This window comes from Tachyglossus aculeatus, chromosome 22, assembly GCF_015852505.1.
Source record: "Tachyglossus aculeatus isolate mTacAcu1 chromosome 22, mTacAcu1.pri, whole genome shotgun sequence".
Classification (NCBI taxonomy): domain Eukaryota; kingdom Metazoa; phylum Chordata; class Mammalia; order Monotremata; family Tachyglossidae; genus Tachyglossus; species Tachyglossus aculeatus.
The window spans coordinates 13,329,945-13,352,523 of record NC_052087.1 but is presented as its reverse complement, the minus strand read 5'-3'; the positions used below and the strand labels follow the sequence as shown (position 1 = coordinate 13,352,523).

Below are 22,579 nucleotides of genomic sequence, written 5' to 3'. Positions count from 1 at the left end.
AGTACTCAGAGTATTTTTGCTGATCAGCAACTAGAAGTTCAACACTCTGAAAGATCAATTCTGAATTTTTTAGAGGAAAAAAATGGATTTTAGTCAAAGTTCTCCTTTCATGTATGTGTTCATTATACAATTTGTATCAGATAGAATCTCCAGCCAGGAATGCCTGATCAATCTTCATCTCCTCTACGAGGTCTTCCCAGAATGAGTGCCCTTTTTCCTCTCCTCCTCCCCTCCCCATCACCCCCCCGCCTTACCTCCTTCCCCTCCCCACAGCACTTGTATATATTTGTACATATTTATTACTCTATTTATTTTACTTGTACATATTTACTACTCTATTTTATTAATGATGTGCATATAGCTATAATTCTATTTATTCTGATGGTTTTGACACCTGTCTAATGTTTTGTTGTCTGTCTCCCCCTTCTAGACTGTGAGCCCATTGTTGGGTATGGATCTTCTCTATATGTTGCCGACTCGTACTTCCCAAATGCTTAGTACAGTGTTCTGCACACCGTAAGCACTCAATAAATACAATTGAATGAATTGAATGAATGAATCTTGGCCCTGATAGTATTTGTTAAGTGCCTACTGTGTGCCAGGAACTGTACCAGATGCTGGAATAGATACAAGCTAATCAGTTTTGACAAAGTCCCCATACCACATGGGGCTCACAGTCTTAAACCCTGTCTTATAGATGAGGTACAGAGAAGTGACTTGCCTGAGGTCACACTTCAGACAAGTGGTAGAGCCAGGATTGGCACTAGACATGTTATGTTCCCCCTTCCCAGAGGAACTGATCATAGTGTTAGTGGCACGGTGCTACTTGCAGTCTCTCTTCCTTGACACTCACTTTTCCCTGAGTCATGGAGTGCAGAGAGTTAAAAGGGACAAGTGTAAAGAAGCTCCGCCTGAGCTAGCCAGCAACAGCAAAACTGACATTTACACCCAGGTCTCCTTCTTCCCAGGGCAGTTCTCCACTCACTGGACCAACAAGACTTACAATTTGAAGAGAACACTTTTTTAAAAATCAAGAAGGGTTATTCCCCCAGTCTGTAATGTTGTCTGGATACAACACAATCTTGTCTGGATCCATCAGCTGTAGGAAAAAGTGGTGGTTGTAAGTGTGTGCCATCAATTAAATGTTGGTAAAATCTACTTTACATCTAATTTTGAAAATTTCAAGGTCAGAATCTATTAGAAGTCCAGCCAGTTGTTAGAAGCTATTAGCTTTAATAAATGTAATAAGCTCTGGAATGCAAACACACTGATTTTCCTGACTACTTCAGTTTTCTAGGCACCACATGATTGTCCTTGTTTAACATTGCAAAGTCTAATATATTTTCATTACCTTTTAATTACTGTTATTCATTTAAATATGGCCAAAATTGAATAGCACTAGCACTCTCATTGGTCTCCTAAATTAACTACTACCTATTTATTAACTATGTAGCAAATTACTTCATAAGATTCTTACAAAATATAGGGATCTGCATAATGTTTGAATAATACTGCATCTGCCTTCGTTGAAGGCTTGGTAAAAATGTACTCCAATCAGTAAGGGTGAAAGATTATACTTTCACACTTTAGCCCCTTTGTTTTTTAGCTATTATAGCTCAACTTCATTCCCTCCTAACTTCTAAAATGTGACAATGGATTATTAAGAATTGCTATGCAACAAAGAGCAATATTACATAGACCAAATGAAGGATTTAATTCTAAAATGCACCCAATACTTTAGTTGCAGTTCTCCATAATAATACTTCGTACTATTCTAATGGAGCACAAATCTGAATGTAACTACAAAATTAGAAAACCCTTATTCACTTAAACACAACTGTATACTTTATGCTAGTTCCTTTTCAATGTTGCTACATGATTGTAGAAATGATTAATATCCATGTCAAACATTGAACTGTAATTCTGACTGAAAACCTTAATCAACTAATGGAATAGCTAATACTATTATTTTCTCTTGAAGATTAATTTTTTAAAGACTGAAGTGGAACGAAAGAGTAAAATGATCCGTGATCTCCAGAATGAGGTAAGAATCGTATATGTTGGTCTTTAAATGATCATTTTAAACACATTTAGAATTTTATACTTGGAAAGTACATATTATATTAAAATAAACTTATTTATCATATTTTCTTCTTTGAAGAGTTCAGATGGCTTCTAAACTTAAAAACCTATCCTCTTGTTTCTGTTCATTGCTTCCCCTAAATTCTTAATAGCCTCTTTCAATTTTAAAAGCTCAGCATTCACTACTGTCATTCTTTATTACCTTCCATTTCCCTTTAATTATTAAAAAAAATCAGGTTGAAAACCCACCACAGTGGAAGAGACTTCACTATATCATTTTTGAGGTATGAAAAACCCTCAGCAATGATAGTAGAGTGTCAAAAACTAATTAATGCTAATTCCTTCAGAATTAGTCAAATTATTGTAATTCACAGTGCATCCTTTATGATTTACTCCCCTCTTCTTTTAAGAAGATGAGTGGACATTTGAATAATTGCCAGCCTGAATAGAATTTGAATTTGAGTTTTAATGAGACAAACACCAGTAACTGCATAACCACATTAGATATTTATCTTTGTGTCTATTTTGGGGGTAAACTCAAGACACAGGAGTGTTTGAAAAGTTTGGTTTTCTCCATATTCAGCACCACTGTCATACAGCCACTCAGAATAGTGAAAAGATGAAATGTTCAGTGAGGAGAAAATGAGCTCCTTAATGAGGCTATGGATTTTAATTTTTTTCATAATTTTTCTTCCCTCACTTCCTGAAATCTAGCAATGCACTTACAGTGTAATCAACAGGGTTGCATCAATTGAAACTAAACATCTGTGCTTTGGGAATTTTATTTTAATATGCTCTGCAAAACATTCACATAACTTCATATAATTATTGGTTAGAAGGAGAAAACTTAGTTAGATGACATTATGTTCACAGAACCTAATTCCGAATTTAGCGTTTATCATCAGCACAGTTGTGTTGTGCTATGTAAAAGCCTATTTGTCTACATACACAGATCCAAGACCGAAAGCTGAAAAATGGTGGCAATGTTTAATTATTTTTATCTTCCTAAGGGGATAGTATTGAAGATATTTTCTGTAGTATGGTAGTTATTTTTGATGGTGCGCTATTTCTAAATCCTAATCCCAGAAAATCCTTTTTTCTAGCCACAAGTAAAGCTGAAGTTAATGAAGTGAAGAATGTCATGCACCCCATATTAACTAGAACAGTAAACACAGTTAACATTAACTATTAACTTAAATGTAAAAGCATGACCTCTTTGCAAAAGTACAAATGTTCCATTATGAAGTTCAGTGGGAGGATAGGTTGGAACCCATTGAACTTAATATTTTGAAACAGTAAATTAAAACATTTATATATATATATATATGTATGAATATCTTACTAAATCTTGAAATGCTTCAAGGCATAATTTCTCAGTTTTCCTTTTTCAAAAGCTTTAAGTTCTTATCTATTTTAAGTATAACTGCATTTGACATTAAGTGAGAAATCTGTAGCCTTTGCATAATAATGATATTATGGTATTTGCTAAGTGCTTACTATGGGTAAATCAGTGTTCTACATGTTGAGGAAGATGTAGGTTTATCAGATCAGAGACTGTCCCTGTCTCACATGGGGTTTACGTTCTAACTGGGAAGGAGAAGCATAGAATCCCCATTTTACAGATGAGGAAACTGAGGCCCAGAAGTGTGATGTCTCTTGACCAAGGTCACCTAGCAGGCAAGTGGCAGGGACAGGATTAGAACCCAGGTTCTCTTTCCACTAGTCCACACTGCTCCTCATGCCATCCAAGAAATGGCTAAAAGGGTCAATTATGAATTTGTCATCTCGAAGTTGAGGGCAATGAAAGGAAACATTCAAGGAAGGTAGTGAGAGTCTACAAATAACGAGATATTCAAAGTGATTTCAAGAGACCAATCCTGCCTCGATACAACCACTGGCAACCAAATCCTGTTTTATCCATTAGCAATATGGAACTCTTCCCCTATTTTCCCCTATTTCCATATTTTGACACTCTGCATTATTCTGTAATTATCAGGACTTACATTCATTATGAATTTTAAATTACCTAACTTGCAGTCCAAAAAGTGGAATGGTTAACCCAGTGGAGATAATGTTTGGAATGTTAAGAGAGTCTATTCTAGGTCCCCTCACAGTGTGACTTCCTTTGACCACTCGTTTGTTTTTTTTTCAATTGTTGGTTTATGCCTTCATTAAGTTCACTGAAAAATATTGACTGAATGCATGGAATTTGAAAGACTGAATGCATGGAATTTCTTAAGACCTTCATAGCATTTTTTAAATGCTATGAAGGTCTTAAGAAATGTTAAGACGCAGCATGGAATAGTGGATAGAGCATGGGCCTGGGTGTCTAAAGGTCATGGGTCCTAATCCCGGCTCTGTCACTGTCTGCTGTGTGATCTTGGGTAAGTCACTTGACTTCTCTATGCCTCAGTTACATCGTCTGTAAAATGGGGATTATGACTGTGAGCCCCATGCAGAACAGGGACTGTGTTCAACCCAATTTGCTTGTATCCACCCCAGCACTTAGTATGGTGCCTGACACATAGCAAGTGCTTAGCAAATACCACAACTATTATTATATTATTATTATACCACAATTATTATTATTATACCACAAGTATTATTATTATTAACAATTTTCCTGATCTTTTTCAATTTGGAAAGTAATTAGTATGAGCATCATGTAACTTAAAATGTTAATAGTCTACAAACAACTAAGACCCTTTGGATCTGTGTAACTATTCAAGAATTGACTAAGGGTACAGATCTATTCCTGCTTCGAAGGCAATGATAATAATAATAATGATGGCATTTGTTAAGCACTTACTATGTGCAAAGCACTGTTCTAAGCGCTGGGAAGGATACAAGGTGATCAGGTTGTCCCACATGGGGCTCACAGTCTTCATCCCCATCTTACAGATGAGGTAACTGAGCCTTAAAGAAGTTAAGTGACTTGCCCAAAGTCACACAGCAGACACGCGGCGGAATTGGGATCCAAGGCAGTGTTGACTCCCAAGTACAAACTCTACACTGGTCTTTGCTTTATGTTTTAAACTTTTGAAATAACTGGTAAAATATTATTCTGGAGTTGAACATCCTTGAATGGTAATTAAGATTTTCACCTGCAATCTTTTTATTTTTGGACAATACATTGTTAGAATGAGAAGACTGTTGTTGTTTTTCCATTTTGGGGAATAAGGTCTGTCATCTTCCCCACCGCAACAGAAAAGGATTAAATCCTACTATTACCTCTCTACAGTAAGGCTGCCATTTTGGAGGGGGATATCTGGTTTTCATTTCTATACCACTTTCTTTAAACCTCACATATGTCATAGATTAAAAGGCCACTTGATTGAATTTTTATTAATAATAATGATGGCATTTGTTAAGCACTTACTATATGCCAAGAACTGAGTGCACATATCCCAGAAAATTTCCAGGATGAATTGATAAGTGTATTCAGTAGGCATTCTGGACATGTTGAATAAGAACAAGAGACTGACAGTATACTACAAGGATTGTACTTATCTCCGATTACAAAGCAATTAACTATAAACATTTAAACTGGACTATGCACCACATGGAGTGAGGAAAAAACTAAGGTGTGTCTGGCTCCTTTAAAAGATTTTACAGGTCAGATTTCCTTCAAGCCTAGGGTTCACAACTCTCAAACATGTTAAAGTGTTACTGTGGATAGAAAAAACTGCTACAAGCTTCAGTTCCTTTATATTCACAAGCAGATTTTCTTCAAACACCCACTAGTAGCTTAAGACTATTCAGTTTTCCACCTTCCCTCACAAATATTCTGTGGTGTTGAAATGTTTTCTTTATAGGATATTTTGAAGCCTCAGAAAAATAAGAGAACTCCTTTGGTAAAGAAAAAACCCTTTCAAAATTAGAAAAATAACTGATACTCTCCCAATCCCTTAGTACAGTGCTCTGCACACAGTAAGCACTCAGTAAATACCATTGATTGATTTTATGGGAAAGAAAATAGACACTAGGGTGCACATCTTTTCGAACTGTGTCCAACCTGATTACTTTTAGGCATTCTTGGCCACTTCTACTTCACCTCACTATTCTCCTATGAGCCCGTACACTTCACTCTTCTCTCGCTAACCATTTCCATGTACCTTGGTCTTTTCTATCTCACCACTGACCATATGCCCACATTCTGCATCTGGCCTGAAATGCCCTCCTTCCTCAAATCTGACAATTACTCTATCCCCCTTCAAAGCTTTATTGAAGGCACATCTCCAAGAAGCCTTCCCTGACTAAACCCTCCTTTCCTCTTCTTTCTCTCCCTCCTGGTCCCACAGCACTTATGCACATATCTTTAATTTATTTATATTAATGTCTGTGTTCCCCTTTAAACTGTAAGCTTGCTTGCTGTGGCAAGGGAATGTATGTGTTTACTGTTGTACTGCACTCTCCCAAATGCTTAGTACAGTGTTCTGTATACAGGAAGCAATCAATAATAAAATAATAATTAATAATTATAGTATTTGTTAAGTACTTACTACGTGCCAAGCACTGTTCTAAGTGCTGGGGTAAATACAAGGTAATCAGGTTGTCCCACATGGGACTTACAGTCTTAATCCCCATTTCACAGACGAGGTAACTGAGGCACAGAGAAGTTAAGTGGCTTGCCTAAGGTCACACAGCAGACAAGTGGGAGAGCCAGGATTATAATCCATGCCCTCTGTGTCCCAAGCCTTTTCACTAAACTAAATTTCTCCTTTAAGTAAAATTGAATGAATAAGTACCTTCTATCTACCCCAGGGCTTAGTACTGTATCTGGTACATAGTAAGCGCTTAACAAATACCATAAAAAACTCACACATATGTTTTTTGTTCAATTGTAATTTGGAGCTTAAAGAAACAAAATTTTTCGTAGGCCCACATCAGCAACAACATAATTTTGCATATCTTATTACAACATATATGCTCTTAAAACTTTCCATTGTGCCTAGGAAAGATGTTCTTAATCTTGATGATCGTTCCCACACTCAAAACAGATGCATCGTTTTCTAATGTTACCACAAACTTTTAATACTCAAGTTTTCTGGGTCCTTCAGACATTATCACCAGCATCCAAAAGCTCTTAATAAGCACCATTTAGGTTCAAATAATGTTTGCAACCAATTGTATCTAGATTCATTCAATCATATTTATTGAGCGCTTACTGTGTGCAGAGCACTGTAATAAGCACTTGGGAAGTACAAGTCGGCAACATATAGAGACGGTACCTATGTCAAATAGAGCCCTACGCTTGGCTGGCAGAATAAAGTAACTAACCAACTCACTCTGATTTCCTCTCATCTCTCCTGACAACCTTCTGCCCACTTTCTCACCCTGACTAGAACTGTCTTTCCCTTCATATCCAACAAATCACAGCTATCTCCAATATCAAACTCTTCTTAGATCACAGTTCTCCAAGAGTCTATCCCACGTAGTCTCTAGCTTCATCACAATATACTCCCCGACTGTCTCTTTGCCTTGTAAGTACTTAAATATTATGGGGATTGTGGTATTTTAAACCCATAGCCATTACTTCCCCTCAGTGTCTTGTGTTACGTGTCCATTTTCCCTGCTAGAATGTACATTGTACATTCCCGGAGGACCAGGATCATGTCTATCTCTTTAGTACTCTCCCAAGAGATTAGTAGAGTAGGTGCTCAATAAAGGCTATTGAGGCCACTCTTCATTTGTTCCTTTCTTTTACTACAGTTTTTCAACTGGCTTTTAATTAAATAGGGTGATCCAGTTAGAATGATTGGCCTTCTCTGGAAGAAAGCTTTTCCCAATCACTCCAAGCTTGAGACTGGAGAAAGTGTATTAGATTTATATTGAAAGAAGGCATTCATAATCTAAGCCTTAGGTAGGTGGATTTGGAAAGGTTTTATTGGATTCACGTTTTTTGAAAAGGTCATTCCACGCTTAGCAGCTCTTAAATGCTTGGGAGTTGAAACTTGCTCTAAGTGGATTAACACTAAGGTGTTTATATACTTATGCTATCACATATGACGGCAACATGGGCCTGAAAACTTAGAGATTTTTAATGGGCATCATTAACCTTGTATTGAAAGAATAGGAAAGAGAAGCAGTTTTCTCTAATATATGAATCCTTTCAATGTCTGTCTTGGTAATTATGCCTTACAATGGTAAAGATTTTTTTTAAATCTACCTCTGAAAAATTAATAAGGGTGGCAATTTTCAGTTTCGTATGTGCATGGGTGCCTCTCTTCGGTGAGATGAATGGCAAGCCACCCCATTATGGTGCCTGGGGAAAAAGAAAATCACTGAGATTTAGGCACAGAATCTAAAAATGATTAAGGCAGATATTCACTTTGCATTTAGAAACTTAAAATAACTGTTGGGAGTTTGGAAACTTTCTAACCCTTCACCCAGAAGAATTATTCTCTGCTGCTCTATAAGGTAGGGAATAATCATTATTCCCAGAGCCTTTCTGTAATTAACAACCCACAAATTAGAAAAGGCTAAGTGGATTAGTGAGTTTTGGTATTGTTTCTTTTTACCAAACTTCCCTGTGTTCTAGCTCTTGAGCCCCATCTGAGACAAGGCCTGAGTCTAATCTGTTTGCCTCATAATTATTTTATATTGTGCTTCACATCCACTAATAATACCATTACTACTACCAACAATTTTGAGGAATCTTATCTTCCCTTCCCTGTCTTCTTTCCTCTCCACTTTTCTTCCCCTCCCTATTTCCACCTTTCCAGCTCTGTAGACAGATCTTTGTTTCAAAAGGGAAGAAGTCCTAATCATTATATTTAATACTGAAGAAACCACAATAAAGAGAGGAACAGTGCCTTGTCCAAGATTTCTGAGAACTCAGAGGTGGTGCTTGCCAGTTCTAAACTTTAGTTTACAATTTTTTTCCATTCAGTTCCACTAGAAGGTTGCGCTTAAATGCTTGACTAAGAAAAATAACTGTTCTTCAAATCTCATGAAAGCCTCCAAGCCTTCATTAATCTATCTCTGGAATGAGACCGTGAAGGAAGGAGGACACTTAACAAGACTCAGGAGACAAGATGACCTTCACGACATTGTATCTGTTCTGCTTTGTCTGCTCACCAGGAATATACGATGTGCCAATCAGTAATATTTGTAACTCTAGCCTCATAGGAACCATGACATTTTATCACATTTCAACTTATATGTGTTGAACACTAAATCAACTCAGAGATGCAGTCTGGAGCAGAAATTCAACCTACTTTCTCTTTGACAAACAAGTACAAGCGTGAGGTAAGCATGCTTATTTTATAGCAGTAATGATCAGATTTAGGTCCTCATTCTGGCCTGGAATGCCTTCCCTCTTAAAATCTGACAGACAATTACTACCCCCTGCCCTTCAAAGCCTTATTAAACGGCGCATCTCCAATAGGCCTTCCCTGACTGAGCCCCCTTTCCTCTTCTCTCACTCCTTTCTGCATCTCCATGACTTGTTCCCTTTATTCATGCTCCCTCCCTGCCCCACAGCACTTATGTACATATCTGTAATTTATTTATTTCTATTAATGTCTGTCTCTCCCTTTAGACTGTAAGCTCATTGTGGTCAGGGAATGTGTCTGTTTAATGTTACATTGTACTCTCCCAAATGCTTAGTACAGTGGTCTGTACACAGTGGTCTGTACACTGTACGCTCTGTGACTACGACTGAATGAATGAAACGTATATAGCATAGTGTTACTCAATTAAAAGCTATAATGTGCTTTTTATATTTCCTTTTCGAAATAGATTATGTGAATTTTGGCCAGTTTGGTGCTATAGCAAAATAATTTATTGGAGAATGAGTTTTGCTTTCATTATAACACATGGACATTTCAGGTGGCTTTAGTGATATATCTCTTTACATTTGGGACTTTCTAGGTTAGCAGAATAAGGCTTTATGTTTTATTTCACACAGCAGTGGCTTTTCTTTGGCATTATGTTGGCAAGTATGGCAAAATGACTGGAAGGCTTAACCTTAGTGACATTTTAAATTCTACTACGGTCTCCCAATGGCCAGACTCCTTTCACTCTCATGACATTTTCTAGTCTATAGTTGCAACACATGCTATTTTGACAAGCGACTATTTCTATGCTTTGTGTTCACACCTTTGGGCATACTAAGAGTAAATCTTCAAACTTAAGTATATATATATCCTATGATAACCCTGTGCCCTATTGTAAAAGGAGCATGATATATTCAGGATTTTTTTAAAAAGTACAAAAAAGATAATCATAGCATAACTTTAAAAACTTATGCCTGCAGAAAACATGAAGTAAATAAAATCTCTCTAGTTAAAAGGGAAACACTTACTGTGAGTTTGCATAATGCTATCCAAAGCCTTAAATACTCAATCATAGGACAAATTTCAAGATGAATGGACCTGTGAATCTCTTATCAACCTACTCCCAAAGTAAGGAAACTGCAGGAAAGTCTATCCGCAGTGATTTCCAGGTTTACCAATCAAGCTTTTTCCAAAATACTTCAAATTTCCATTATACTTTTTTCTTATGAATTCATTTAAAAAAAAACACATGCTATAGGTAAAATGCTAAGTTTCACCAAAGGCTATTTGTTGGTGCCTTTAAAATATTTTACTGTTGGATAAAGGGCTGCAGTTTGTTAATCAACTACATAAAATTACATATCTCCTAGGAGGACAAATGGGGATTCTTATGATATTTAAATGTCTACTATCTTTGAATCATATGTAGGAATATAGTGTATTTTGGAAAAATTCACTGGCATTGTGGACACTGCTGTACAACAAATCTCTCTGCTCTGTTTCCTTACCTTATGGGTAGATTGATATAGAGCGATAAGCAGATATATTTTCTGAAATGTTTTTCTGACTGGGTATTTAAGACTTCGATATTATTGTCTTAGTCTATGGTAAATCGCCAAATACAATCACACAACAGTGAGTTGCACTGGCCATATTATTCTTTTCAAACCTCCCTTCCACTGTTACTACTTGGCCCAATGTGTACCATCTTTTCTATCAATCAGTGACATTTATTATTCACTTATTCATTCAGTCGTATTTATTGAATACTTACTGTGTGCAGAGCACTTTACTAAGCACTTGGGTAGTACAATTCAGCAACAAATAGAGACAATCCCTGCCCACAACGGGTTCACAGTCTAGAAAGTGGGGTGGGGGTGGGGGAGTGCCTACTGAGTGCAGAACACTGTACTAAGTGCTTAGGAAAATATAATGGAGTTGATAGACATAATTCCTGCCCTCAAGAAGCTTATAACTCTTGGATCTTTTCTCCTTTCCAGCCTCAGGGCTATCTTATGCTGCCTTCATAATTGTTCATTCATTCATTCAGTCAGTCGTATTTATTGAGTACTTACTATTTGAAAAGCACTGTACTAAGCCTTGGGAAAGTAGAATACAGCAATAAAGAGAGATAATCCCTGCCCATAACAAACTCACAGTCGACCGGGGGGCAGGAAGGAGGTGCACAGAAATCAATACAAGTAAACAGACATCAAGATAAATAAAATTGCAGATATATATATAAGTGCTATGGAGCAGAAAGAAGGGGGAAGAGCAAAGGGAGCAAGTCAGAGTGACACAAAAGGAAGTGGGAGATTAGAAAAAGTGGGGCTTAGTCTGGGAAGGGCTCTTGGAGGAGATGTGCCTTCAGTAAGGCTTTGAATGCAGGGAGAACAATTGTCTGGCAGATTTGAAGAGGGAAGGCATTCCAGACCAGAGGTAGGACATGGGCCAGGGGTTGGTGGCGAGACAGGTGAGATCTAGGCACAGTGAGAAGGTTAGCACCAGAAGAGAGTAGTGTGCAGGCTGGGTTGTAGAAGGATAGAAGTGAGGTGAGGTAGAAGGGGAAAGGTGATGGAGAGCTTTAAAGCTAATGGTGAGGAGTTTTTGTTTGATACAGAGCTGGATAGACAACCACTGGAGATTTTTGAGGAGGGGGTTGGCATTCCCTGAACATTTCTGTAGACAGATAATCCAGGCAGTGGAGTGAAGTATGGACTGGAGTGGGTAGAGGCAGGTGTTTGGGAGGTAAGAGAGGAGGCTGACACAGTCATCTAGGCAGATAGGACTAGTGATCGTATTAACATGGTAGCAATTTGGATGGAGAGGACAGGACAATTTTAGCGATGTTGTGAATGTGAGACTGACAGGATTTGGTGACAGATTGAATATGCGGTTTGAATGAGAGAGTGGAGTCAAGGATAATGCCAAGGTTATGGGCTTGTGAAACGGGAAGGATGATGGTGCCGTCTACAGTGACAGGAAAGTCCAAAGAGGGCAGAGTTTAGGAAGGAAGATAAGGATCTCTGTTTTGGACATGTTGAGTTTGAGGTGATGGGAGGACATCCAAGTAGAGATATCTTGAAGGCAGCAGATGCGAGCCTGGAGAGAGGGAGAGAGATCAGGGTCAGGACAGGAGATGTAGGTTTGGGTATCATCTATATAGAGATGGTATTTGAAGCTGTGGGAGCAAATGAGTTCTCCAGGGGAATGAGTGTAGATGAAGAATAGAAGGGGACTTAAAACTGAACCTTGAGGGACCCCCCACAGTTAGGGGGTGGGAGAGAGAGGAGGAGCCCATCAAGGAGACTGAGAATGAATGGCCAGAGAGATAAGAGTAGGATCTGGAGAGGACAGAGTCAGGAAAGCCAAAGTTGGATAATTTATACAGGAGAAGGTGGTGTTTCACATGTCAAAGGCAGCTGAGTGGTAGAGAAGAATTAGGATGGAGTAGGAGCCATTGGATTTGGCAATGGTCATTGGTGACCACTGAGAGGGCAATTTCAGTAGAGCAACCATCCCCCTACTGCCTTTTCCTTCCCCGTTTGGCTGCTGTTGAGTCCCATAGTCATCCAGCCAAAAGAATGATTATAATGACTTCAGTGGAGGTTTTTCCAATAGTGAAAGAGCCCTAAATTCAGGACCTAAGTAAGATGGTAGTTACAATTGATAATTAGTCAATCAATCGGAGCACTGTACTAAGCACTTGGGAAACCACAAAACAGAGTTGGTAAACATGTTCCTTGCCCACAAGGATCTTATAATCTAGAGGAGGAGACAGGCATTAAAATAAGAGTTAGACACATAAGTGCTGTGCGGCTGAGGGTAGATGAATATCAAGTCCTTAGAGGGTACAGAACCAAACGCATAGAGGAGAGATGAGATGGGAAGGAGAATGACAAGGTTACAGGTGTGTGAAATAATCATATCGAGCATGTACCATGAGCAGAACACTGTACTAAACAGTTGGGAGAGCAAATAGAAGATAATAGTGTTGTCTAGTTATGGGAAATACTTTGGGAGCACAGGGTTTGGGTTGGAAGATGAGGAGTTTTGTTTTGGGCATGTTAAGTTTGAGGTGCTGATGGGACATAAGATTTTTGCAATAAAGCAGAGATAAGATTTTAATTCAGGAGGCACATTTAACATAAATAAAACATAAATATCATAGGAGTAATGTATCTGCCTCTTCCTTGATTTCACAGGGTTGGTGTGACGTTTATAGGCGGCACTGAAATTCAAGTTCCTCTGATGAAAGAACTGTATTATGCAACATTTTCTGTCTACTATAGGGATAAGGTATAAGGAATCTTATAGAACTAGCAAGTACTGGATAACAATAATTGTGGTATTTAAGCACTTACTTAAGAAATGGGGTAGGTAAGTGATAATCAGCCTGGACAACTCCCCATCCCAGTTGTGGTTCAATGTCTAAGTAGGAGGGAGAATGGAAACAAACCCCCAGTGTTTCAAGTAACCTCATACCAGTACAGTGAAACAACAGGAACATTTTAAAGCAATCCTTTGACAAATCTATATGGAAGAATTTATAGTAAAATACAGATGTTGACAGAATATTGGGATAAAAACACATTGACTAATATGAGTAGAATATCAGGCAAAATTAATTTTAAAATTTTGATTGAAGTGGTCACAGAATGAACACATAATGATTTGTAGAAAAGGAATTTGGAAAAGAAGGCAAAGACAGAAAACTGATAGTCACACACACTTTACATCCAACAACATGAAAATAATCCTTGAAGTTATATAATAAATTCAAACAAAACCAGACCTATAAAAACCTATCCATTTATCAATCCGCTGAGTGCTGCTGCTAAAGACCTGCTCCCTGATCACTATTGGTTCACTAGCCAGGCTTCAGTGAACATTCTGTACCTCTCTAACTCACTAGCTAGTGAGGTGGAATATGCCCATGTTCAGCCAGGTTCCCTGTTTTAGCAAGGACCTTGAATCTTGGCAGAGGAGATTTCAACTGTGAGGCAGAAGATGCCTTCTTTTTCAGTGGGGTAAGAGGCTTTGCCTAGGGAAAATTATATCCCAGCAGTAAGATCAATCCAGGGCAAAATCATCTCTTCTCCCAAAAGATCAGGAGTATTATGTCTGAGAAGACTGGACCCTGGGAACTATTCAGGTGTGGTTTTCCCCATTAAAGAAGAATTGGTGGAAGTTGGAAAGGAGGTGGAAAAATCACTGGGCCATTAAAGATTGTTTGGTGTTTGAGTCATGCAGGTTTAGAACATCAGTGAGCAAAGAAAAGTTGGAGCTCAGTGCAGATACATTGGTTCAGGAGATACCTGGTAGGAATTGGTTAATCTGAATTTTTAGTAGGCCTGGGATTATGTGGAAAATTTGCTTCCAGTTTTTCCTGGTGCTGTGAATGTTGGAACCTCCATACATCTGTCCTGAGCTATTCAGTAACACTACTAGTATGGTTGTTACATGGTAGTTCCTATTATGTCCTAGTGCTTCAATGCCTTTTTCATTATTCGTTCAATTGGTTAAATACTAAGTCATTTATTAAAGTTTCACAATATTTGTGCAATGTTTACGAGAGATTAGTAAGAGACAGGAGCCTACAATTTCATTAAAAGCCAGGTGATATGAATTAATGGCTACTCCACTAAAGTAACTTTCCTTTACTCAAATCACTAATCTGTGCTTTAGCATTGGTTTCACACCCCAGGCTCCTGTAATGCCACTAATTTCCATTATTTCTCTAGCAACCATTCTTTACATGCTACTTCCAGAGCAGTTTGCAGATAATTAGTAATGGACTCATAATTGCAGCAGTTTTTAAATATAATCTGATCTTTCCATCTGAAAACACAACTTTTCACATAAGCCCCAATTCACCAGTGGGCAAATATAAATGTTATTATATTTTAACTACTTAAATATGCGAGCTATCAGGACTGCTGCTAAGTTATCTAAGAATCTGAGTGGAAAATTATACAGAAAGTCAGTACTCGTCACAAGAAAATTTGGGGTAGGGGTAATGAAAGATGTGTTTACTGATCATATTAGGGGATAATCTGAAGCTGAAATTCAAAAACTATTGGTGAATCCAGATCTTTAATAATCAAATGCATCAGGGAAATTCAATACCCACAGAGAGGACTGTAACACTGAAAATCCATTTCCCAAAAGAGATCAAGTTTACCCACATAAGGAGACTCCCTGTTTGCCAATGGTTTCCAGAGCTTTGTAGGTAGATAGTAAGGGTTTAAACTACAAAGTTTTTATTGTACTATTTTTGTACTATTATACTAAGTTTTTATTGAGAATTGTACTAAAGATTTCATCTCACTGATTTCCAACTACAATCCATCCCAAACACTTAAGTCCTTTACCACTGGCTTCTTCATTGTGTCCTGATTTCAGCTATCTTGCTACAGAACCCTTTCCCATGTTCTCCCCATTACCTGGAACTCCTTCTCCTTCCATATTCGTATATGTCCACCACTCACTTCAACTTCAAAGCATTATTAAGGTAATATCTTCAAAAGGCCTTCTTCAATTAAGCCCTCTTTATTTCTGGCTCTCTCTCCCTTCTCCATCATCCAGGCACTTGGATTTGTGACTTTTGTGCATCTGAGATTCCCTGTACCCTCAACCTCACAGCCCTTATATACATATCTTTAAATTACATGTTACAAATTATTCATTCATATTAATGCCTGTCTCCTCCTCTATATGATAAATTTGTTGTGCGCAGGGAGCATGATTGCCAACTCTGGTATGTTGTGCTCTCCCAAGCACTTAGTACAGTGCTCAGCATATGGTAAATGCTCAATAAATACCATTGATGATGATGATGTACAACCCTGAATATTAAGATGAATGTCAAAGAGGGCAAGCATCACATCATTCCTCCAAAAATCCTAATAGCATTTTTGGAGAAAACATTGAATTAGATGAACCATTAATCTGATTCAGTAATGACAGTTCTATGTCCTTAATGATACTTTTCATCATTATTTTCCCAGAGAAAGGGAAAATCAGAAATTTTTGTGAAGAGACTTCAAATAATTTCATTCCTTATAGCATGTCCTGGCAGCATTCACATTGTCACATTATATTTTTATGTAAGTTTTCATCTTATAACCTGAAAGTGAATAACACAGTCCTAACTCATTCTTGACATTATATTGTGATATTATATTATCATCAAAAGTAGTGGGATGATCAGTTATAGACCAACAGCATGGACAATGGATACACAATTTGATTGATTTACTTGGATAAATGGTGAATGAACATACAGTCAAGGACCCTCTTTTGTTCAGGTACCATAATTTGACATATGCATAATTCCAGAAAATTTAATACATGTCAATTGCTTTCCAGAGTGTAGTTTTTTAGCCTTCACCAATTTAGTCTCAGGTGGTAAAGGATAAAACTATCCACCCCAAAATGCTCAGGGACTGTGTCTAATTTCCACCTGTATGTTCTCTCCTAATTCTAAATTCAACGTTCTGAACACAGTAAGTGCTTAATAAATGTCATTACTATTACTATATAATAATAATGATGATGATAGTATTTAAGTGCTTACTATATGCCATATTTAAGTGCTTACTATGTGCCAAGCACTGTTCTAAGCACTGGGAGGGATGCAAGGTGATCAGGTTGTCCCACGTGGGGCTCACAGTCTTAATCCCCATTTGACAGATGAGAGAACTGAGGCACAGAGAAGTTAAATGGCTTGCCCAAGGTCACACAGCAGACAAGTGGCAGAGCGGGATTAGAACCCACATCCTCTGGCACCCAAGCCCAGCCTCTTGCCACTAAGCCATGCTGCTTCTCACACTATATCTGAGCCATCTCTTTACAACTTTATCTTCGGGTATATTGTGCAAAATGCACGTTGCATTTTGGGGTCCAGTGTGGTTGTTCCAAAGTAAAATCGGAATCAAGCATAAGTTGATAATTTATTTTCAAACCATTTTTTGATTTGAGTATTTTGTTTTCCTGAGGTGCATTTTTCGAAAGTACTGCTCTGTGAATGGACTTTATATTATTTTGATATTGTAGTTTTAGTGTGATAAGCATATCACTTAAGACAATCTTCTTTTTGAGTCATTTGCATACTGGAGTCATAATGATCCATTTCCAGGTTAAAACCAGAAAACCCTGAATAAACTCCTGTTATTTACAAGGAAATCTGATGGTTTTGTTTTAATAATAATTGTGGTATTTGTTAAGTGCTTATTATCTGCTAGGCACTGTACTAAGTGCTGGGGTACATACCTGAGGCTGGGGCAGATGTGGTAACTGAGTACAGAGAATTGAAGTGACTTACCCAACGTCACACGGCAGACAAGTGTCAGAACTGGAATTAGAACCAATGTCATTTATTGAGTGCTTACTGTGTACAGACCACTCTGTTGAGCCCTTGGGAGAGTATAATACAACTGAGTTGGCAGACGTGTTTCCTACCCACAAAGAGCTGAAAGTCTAACTTTCAGCAGAGATGTTATCACTTTTAAGAATCCAGTTGGCACTATTTACAATCATCATGAGGAGGTTTAACTTCTGTTTAATTTCATTTTGGAGTAAGCTCCTGCTCTAGACTGTAAGCTCCTTATGGGAAGGTATCATGTCTACAATTCTGATGTGATCTCCCAGGCACTTAGTAAGGTGCTCTGCACACAGTAAATCCTTGATAAATACCATTGACTGATTGTGAGAGTCAGTAATTCAACTTCTTTGGGCATCCAAGATTAGAGATAGGGCTGTAGTTTCCGTTCTTGCCTCCCTGAGATATTGGCAATCTTGATTAAGGAGAAGAATGTGTTGAAGCTCATTTTTCATTTCCTGTTGATCAATAACCTTTGTCCTTATTCTGTATTGAAAATCGGTTCCTAGGGAAAGTCGCCATTTCTAACAACAGCACCAGTATAGAAATTTCTTGCCATGTTTTCCATCAAACCACAAAGGCACTACTACCATAACTGAAATAAACAAAAAGCAAAATGACTTGTGATCTATAACCTGATTATGAAGTACAAAATTATGACAAGTGTAAGGGCAGTGTCAATGAACTGCTATCAGAGATTTTGATTTTCCATAGTAAAAGTTGTTGCTATTGCTTTTCATGCCTTTTCCATCATAAATTTACTGTTATAAAAGAGACCCTTAGTGATAATCAGAAAATTTAACCAGGGGCTTATCTTTAGGCATTATTGAGAATTTTGAAATGGATTTCTTGCTACCTTTGAGTAAATATACGGTGAAAAAGTAAAAAAGAAACAATTGTCACAAAAAAACCTTTGTATCCTTTATAACATTCCTAAGAATGGTGTTGCTAAGAGGAATGTGATGGAAAGATGTTCTTTTTGTCAGCACTTTCAGTACCCCTTGAACATTTACAGGTTTTCTCAGTTTTTTTAAAGAGGAAAAAGTATTGCTCATATCTCTAGTGCAATGCTGTATATGGGCCTTATTGAAGGGTGACAACATTTACACTGATCATAGTTAATCAATCAATCAATCATATTTATTGAGCACTTACTGTGTGCAGAGCACTGTACTAAGCGCTTGGGAAGTACAAGTTGGCAACATATAGAGACAGTCCCTACCCAACAGTGGGCTCACAGTCACAAATACCATCCTTATTATTATATTATTAGGTAAGTGCTTACTAAGTGCCAAGCACTGGGGTAGACACAAAGGTAATCAGGTTGGACACAGTCCCTGTCCCTTATGGGCTCACAGCCTTAATCCCCATTTTACAGATGAAGTAACTGAGAGAAGTGACTTGCCCAGGGTCACACAGCACACAAATGGTGGAGCAGGGATTAGAACCCATGTTCTCTGACTCCAAAACTAAAATGAAGTATCCTCATTGTAAATCAGATGAATGAGGACTGTCCCAAGGTCTCCAGGATATTTTAAGGGTAAGGGAAACTCTGTAGGACTAGCCTTTTGCTTCTTTGAGGTTTCAGTGTGGCTCCTTGCTAACCCAACCCTGCCAGGCAAACACTGCTGCCTAAAAGGTCTGATCTACTCCTATTTAACACCTTCAGAATAAATGTGTGGAAAAGAGTTATCCCTCAGAGGAGCAAAAGATACTCCTCTCAGGGCCTTCGAAGATATGTATTTGCCTCTTTCCCTGTTTATCTACATAAAACTAGTCTCATCTCAACCCTGAACATGCTGCCACCCCACCCTTTTACCCCCCACCAGTATATTGCTGCCACCAGTCTCCACCTAGGTCTGGATAAGAGCACCTAGAAACCCACTAAAGGATACCTCCCTGCTTGCGATCCCGGGTTACAGTGGAATGCTCCTAAGGGATCATTCCCCCTTTTAAAATCTCCCTCTACATATGGTGCCATTGCTAGCTTCTGACCTTTCTCGTGAGCTCTCCTCCTCCACCACTCCTTTTCAGCCACCATCCCCACCACCTTCTCTCCCCTTGCCCTGTCCCATGATTTAGAATTCAGAGGGTAATGGGAGAATCTGAGCAACACAGGAGGTGTGTCCCTGATGTGGGAGAACAGGCAGCCATCCTAAAAACCATCAATTATGTTCTTACGCTTGCTATGTGCGGGTGTACAATACAACAAAATCAGCAGACACGTTTCTGCTCATAAATAGTGAGAATAGAGTGAGCTGGGCTAGGAAAGGTGGGCACAGTTACTTCTCAACAAGTTTGCTGAAGTGGAGATCTGGCCTTCAAGAATATATTTCTATCTGGATGACCTGGAACTGTCTGGAACTGAGTCATTGTAATTATCAGCTCAGACCAAAGTTTGGATTTAAGTTTATCATTAGTATTTGAAAACATATGCTTTTCAAAGGCGATGTTAAGTATTTAAGTGAAGACTGTTGATGATGATGGCATTTATTAAGTGCTTTCTATGAGCAAAGCACTGTTTTAAGCACTGGGGAGGTTACAAGGTGATCAGGTTGTCCCACGGGGGGCTCACAGTCTTAATCCCCATTTTACAGATGAGGTAACTGAGGCCCAGGGAAGTTAAGTGACTTGCCCAAAGTCACACAGCTGACAAATGGCGGGGCCGGGAACCCATGACCTCTGACTCCAAAGCCCAGGCTCTTTCCACTGAACCATGCTCTCCTCCCTCCTACTTGGACTCTGAGACAAATGTGGGACAGGGACTGTGTTCAATCTGAGAAACTTTTATCTAACCCAGTGCTTAAAATAGTGCTTGACACATAAGTGCTTAACAAATACCATAATAAAAATTATTATTATTATAGACTATTTCTCTTTCACTGTCTCAGTCTCTCTCTGTCTCTGTCTCTCTCTATCTCTCTCTATATATACAGATCTGGCTGGCTGGAACTATATATTTAACAAAAAATGTTAAGAAAAATAAATCATACTGAAACCTTTCAAACGATTCATTTACTTTTCATAGTCTGATTTTAGCGAGTGAATGAGGGAAACCTATTACCTCCCTATCATTGTATAATCAACTTCGCCACTTCTACTTATGCTTAAACTGCTCTCAGCACTGATTTTATATTTCCTATTCTCTCTGTCTTTCTTATACATCCAATTACAAACTGAGTGGGTCTTAAGGGACCACATTTTCATAGAAAAGATTTTCTGGGGGCTATGCATTTTCACTCTTCTATTTGTAGTGCCTTAAATATCACATCTTAAAGGATCTTTACCAAAGCAGCTTGCATGGAATTTGGCTTTCAACAGCACATATTGAAGCCCTTACTACTAAATTTAATCAATTAAGCTTCTCAACACCTTAGTGGCATTATAGAGAAATTGATCGTGTCAACGAGCAGCAGCAAACGTGTAACAGCTGTTTGTTGTGATAAATGACAACCGTTTCTCAAACATATGCTGCCCTGTGATGGTGTAATTTCAACCTTCAAATGTCTGAACAGCTGGGCTGACAATTACATTTTCCTGTTAGAGATCTAATTTTTTTAATACAACGCTCTTTCAAAACAAGCAATAGCCTTATTGATTTGGCAAACTAGGATTTGGGACGTTGAGTCTTTTCAGAATTTTTGCATAATCAGTATTTTTCAGTGCTTTAAAAAAAATTAGCAGAAAACCCAAGTCATTCCTGATCCTGAGATGAGGTGATTAAGTCTTTTGAAATGGACCCTAGAAATGACCAACTGAAGGCTAGAAACACTGTCACATGGATTTCCTTCCCAGTGTCCAAAGGGAAAGGGGAAGGAGAGAAAGGTTTACTTTTCTCCTCCATTATGGGATCCAGGCAAGAATTTTTCTCAGGGTCAGCGTTGTTGAGTTCCTAACCTTATCTCTCTGACAAGGCAGCCTGGCTCCTCCCACTAATAATAATAATAATAATTGTGGTATCTGTTCAATGCTTACTGTGTGCCAGGCACCATCCTAAACTCTGGGGTAGGTAGAAGAAAATTGAGTTGGACATAGTCCATGTCCCTCATGGAGCTCACAGTCTTAATCCATGAGGCCAAGCTGCCTCATAGCCTTTTCAAGCTATCAGTGACCTTTAGTTCGTAACATCTGCGGTACATCACTCAGTTCTTCTGTATTCAATCAATGGTATCTATTGAGTGCTTACTGTGAACAGGGAACTGAATTTAAATCTTGGGAGTGTCCAGTAGAACTGAGTTTATTGCAAGAATTGTGTTCCAACACATGTATTAAGGAAAACTCACACTGTAACACTAACTTGCTCTGACACTGTGCTCAGGCACCAAGCCAGTCCTTCCCTTGGGGCATTGTGCTGGGTATGGCCCCAACTTATGTTCATCTCTAGACTGTAACCTCCTTGTTGGTAGGGAAAATGTCTACCAACAATATTTACCAACAACAAATGTCTGTTATTTTCTAAGCATTTAGTACAGTGATCTGCACACCGTAAGTGCTCAATAAATATGATTGTTTATAAAAGGAATGTATCCAGACATAATTAATAATAATAAAAATTATGGTATTTACTAAGCACTTATTATGTGCAAAGCACTGTTCTAAGCACTGGGGGGGGGATACAAGGTGATCAGGTTGTCCCATGTGGGGCTCACAGTCTTCATCTCCATTTTACAGATGAGGTCACTGAGGCACAGAGAAGTGAAGTGACTCTCCCAAAGTCACACAGCTGACAAGCAGCGGAGCCAGGATTAGAACCCATGACTTCTGACTCCCAAGCCCGGGCTCTTTCCATTGAGCCATGCTGTAAAGTGACCACTTATTCACCAGTCATAGACTC

At 38.4% G+C, this 22,579-nt stretch overlaps 1 protein-coding gene across 3 annotated transcripts in view; it reads left to right on the top strand.

Annotated features, from left to right (window-relative positions):
- The window catches only part of LUZP2 (leucine zipper protein 2), a 356,281-nt gene that overhangs the window by 198,296 nt on the left and 135,406 nt on the right, over window positions 1-22,579 (top strand). For all 3 annotated transcript variants that reach the window (XM_038765103.1, XM_038765101.1, XM_038765102.1), the window contains exon 5: window positions 1,982-2,044. In XM_038765103.1, coding sequence (XP_038621031.1) covers window positions 1,982-2,044 — 63 coding nt within the window. The remainder of the gene's footprint in view (window positions 1-1,981; window positions 2,045-22,579) is intronic.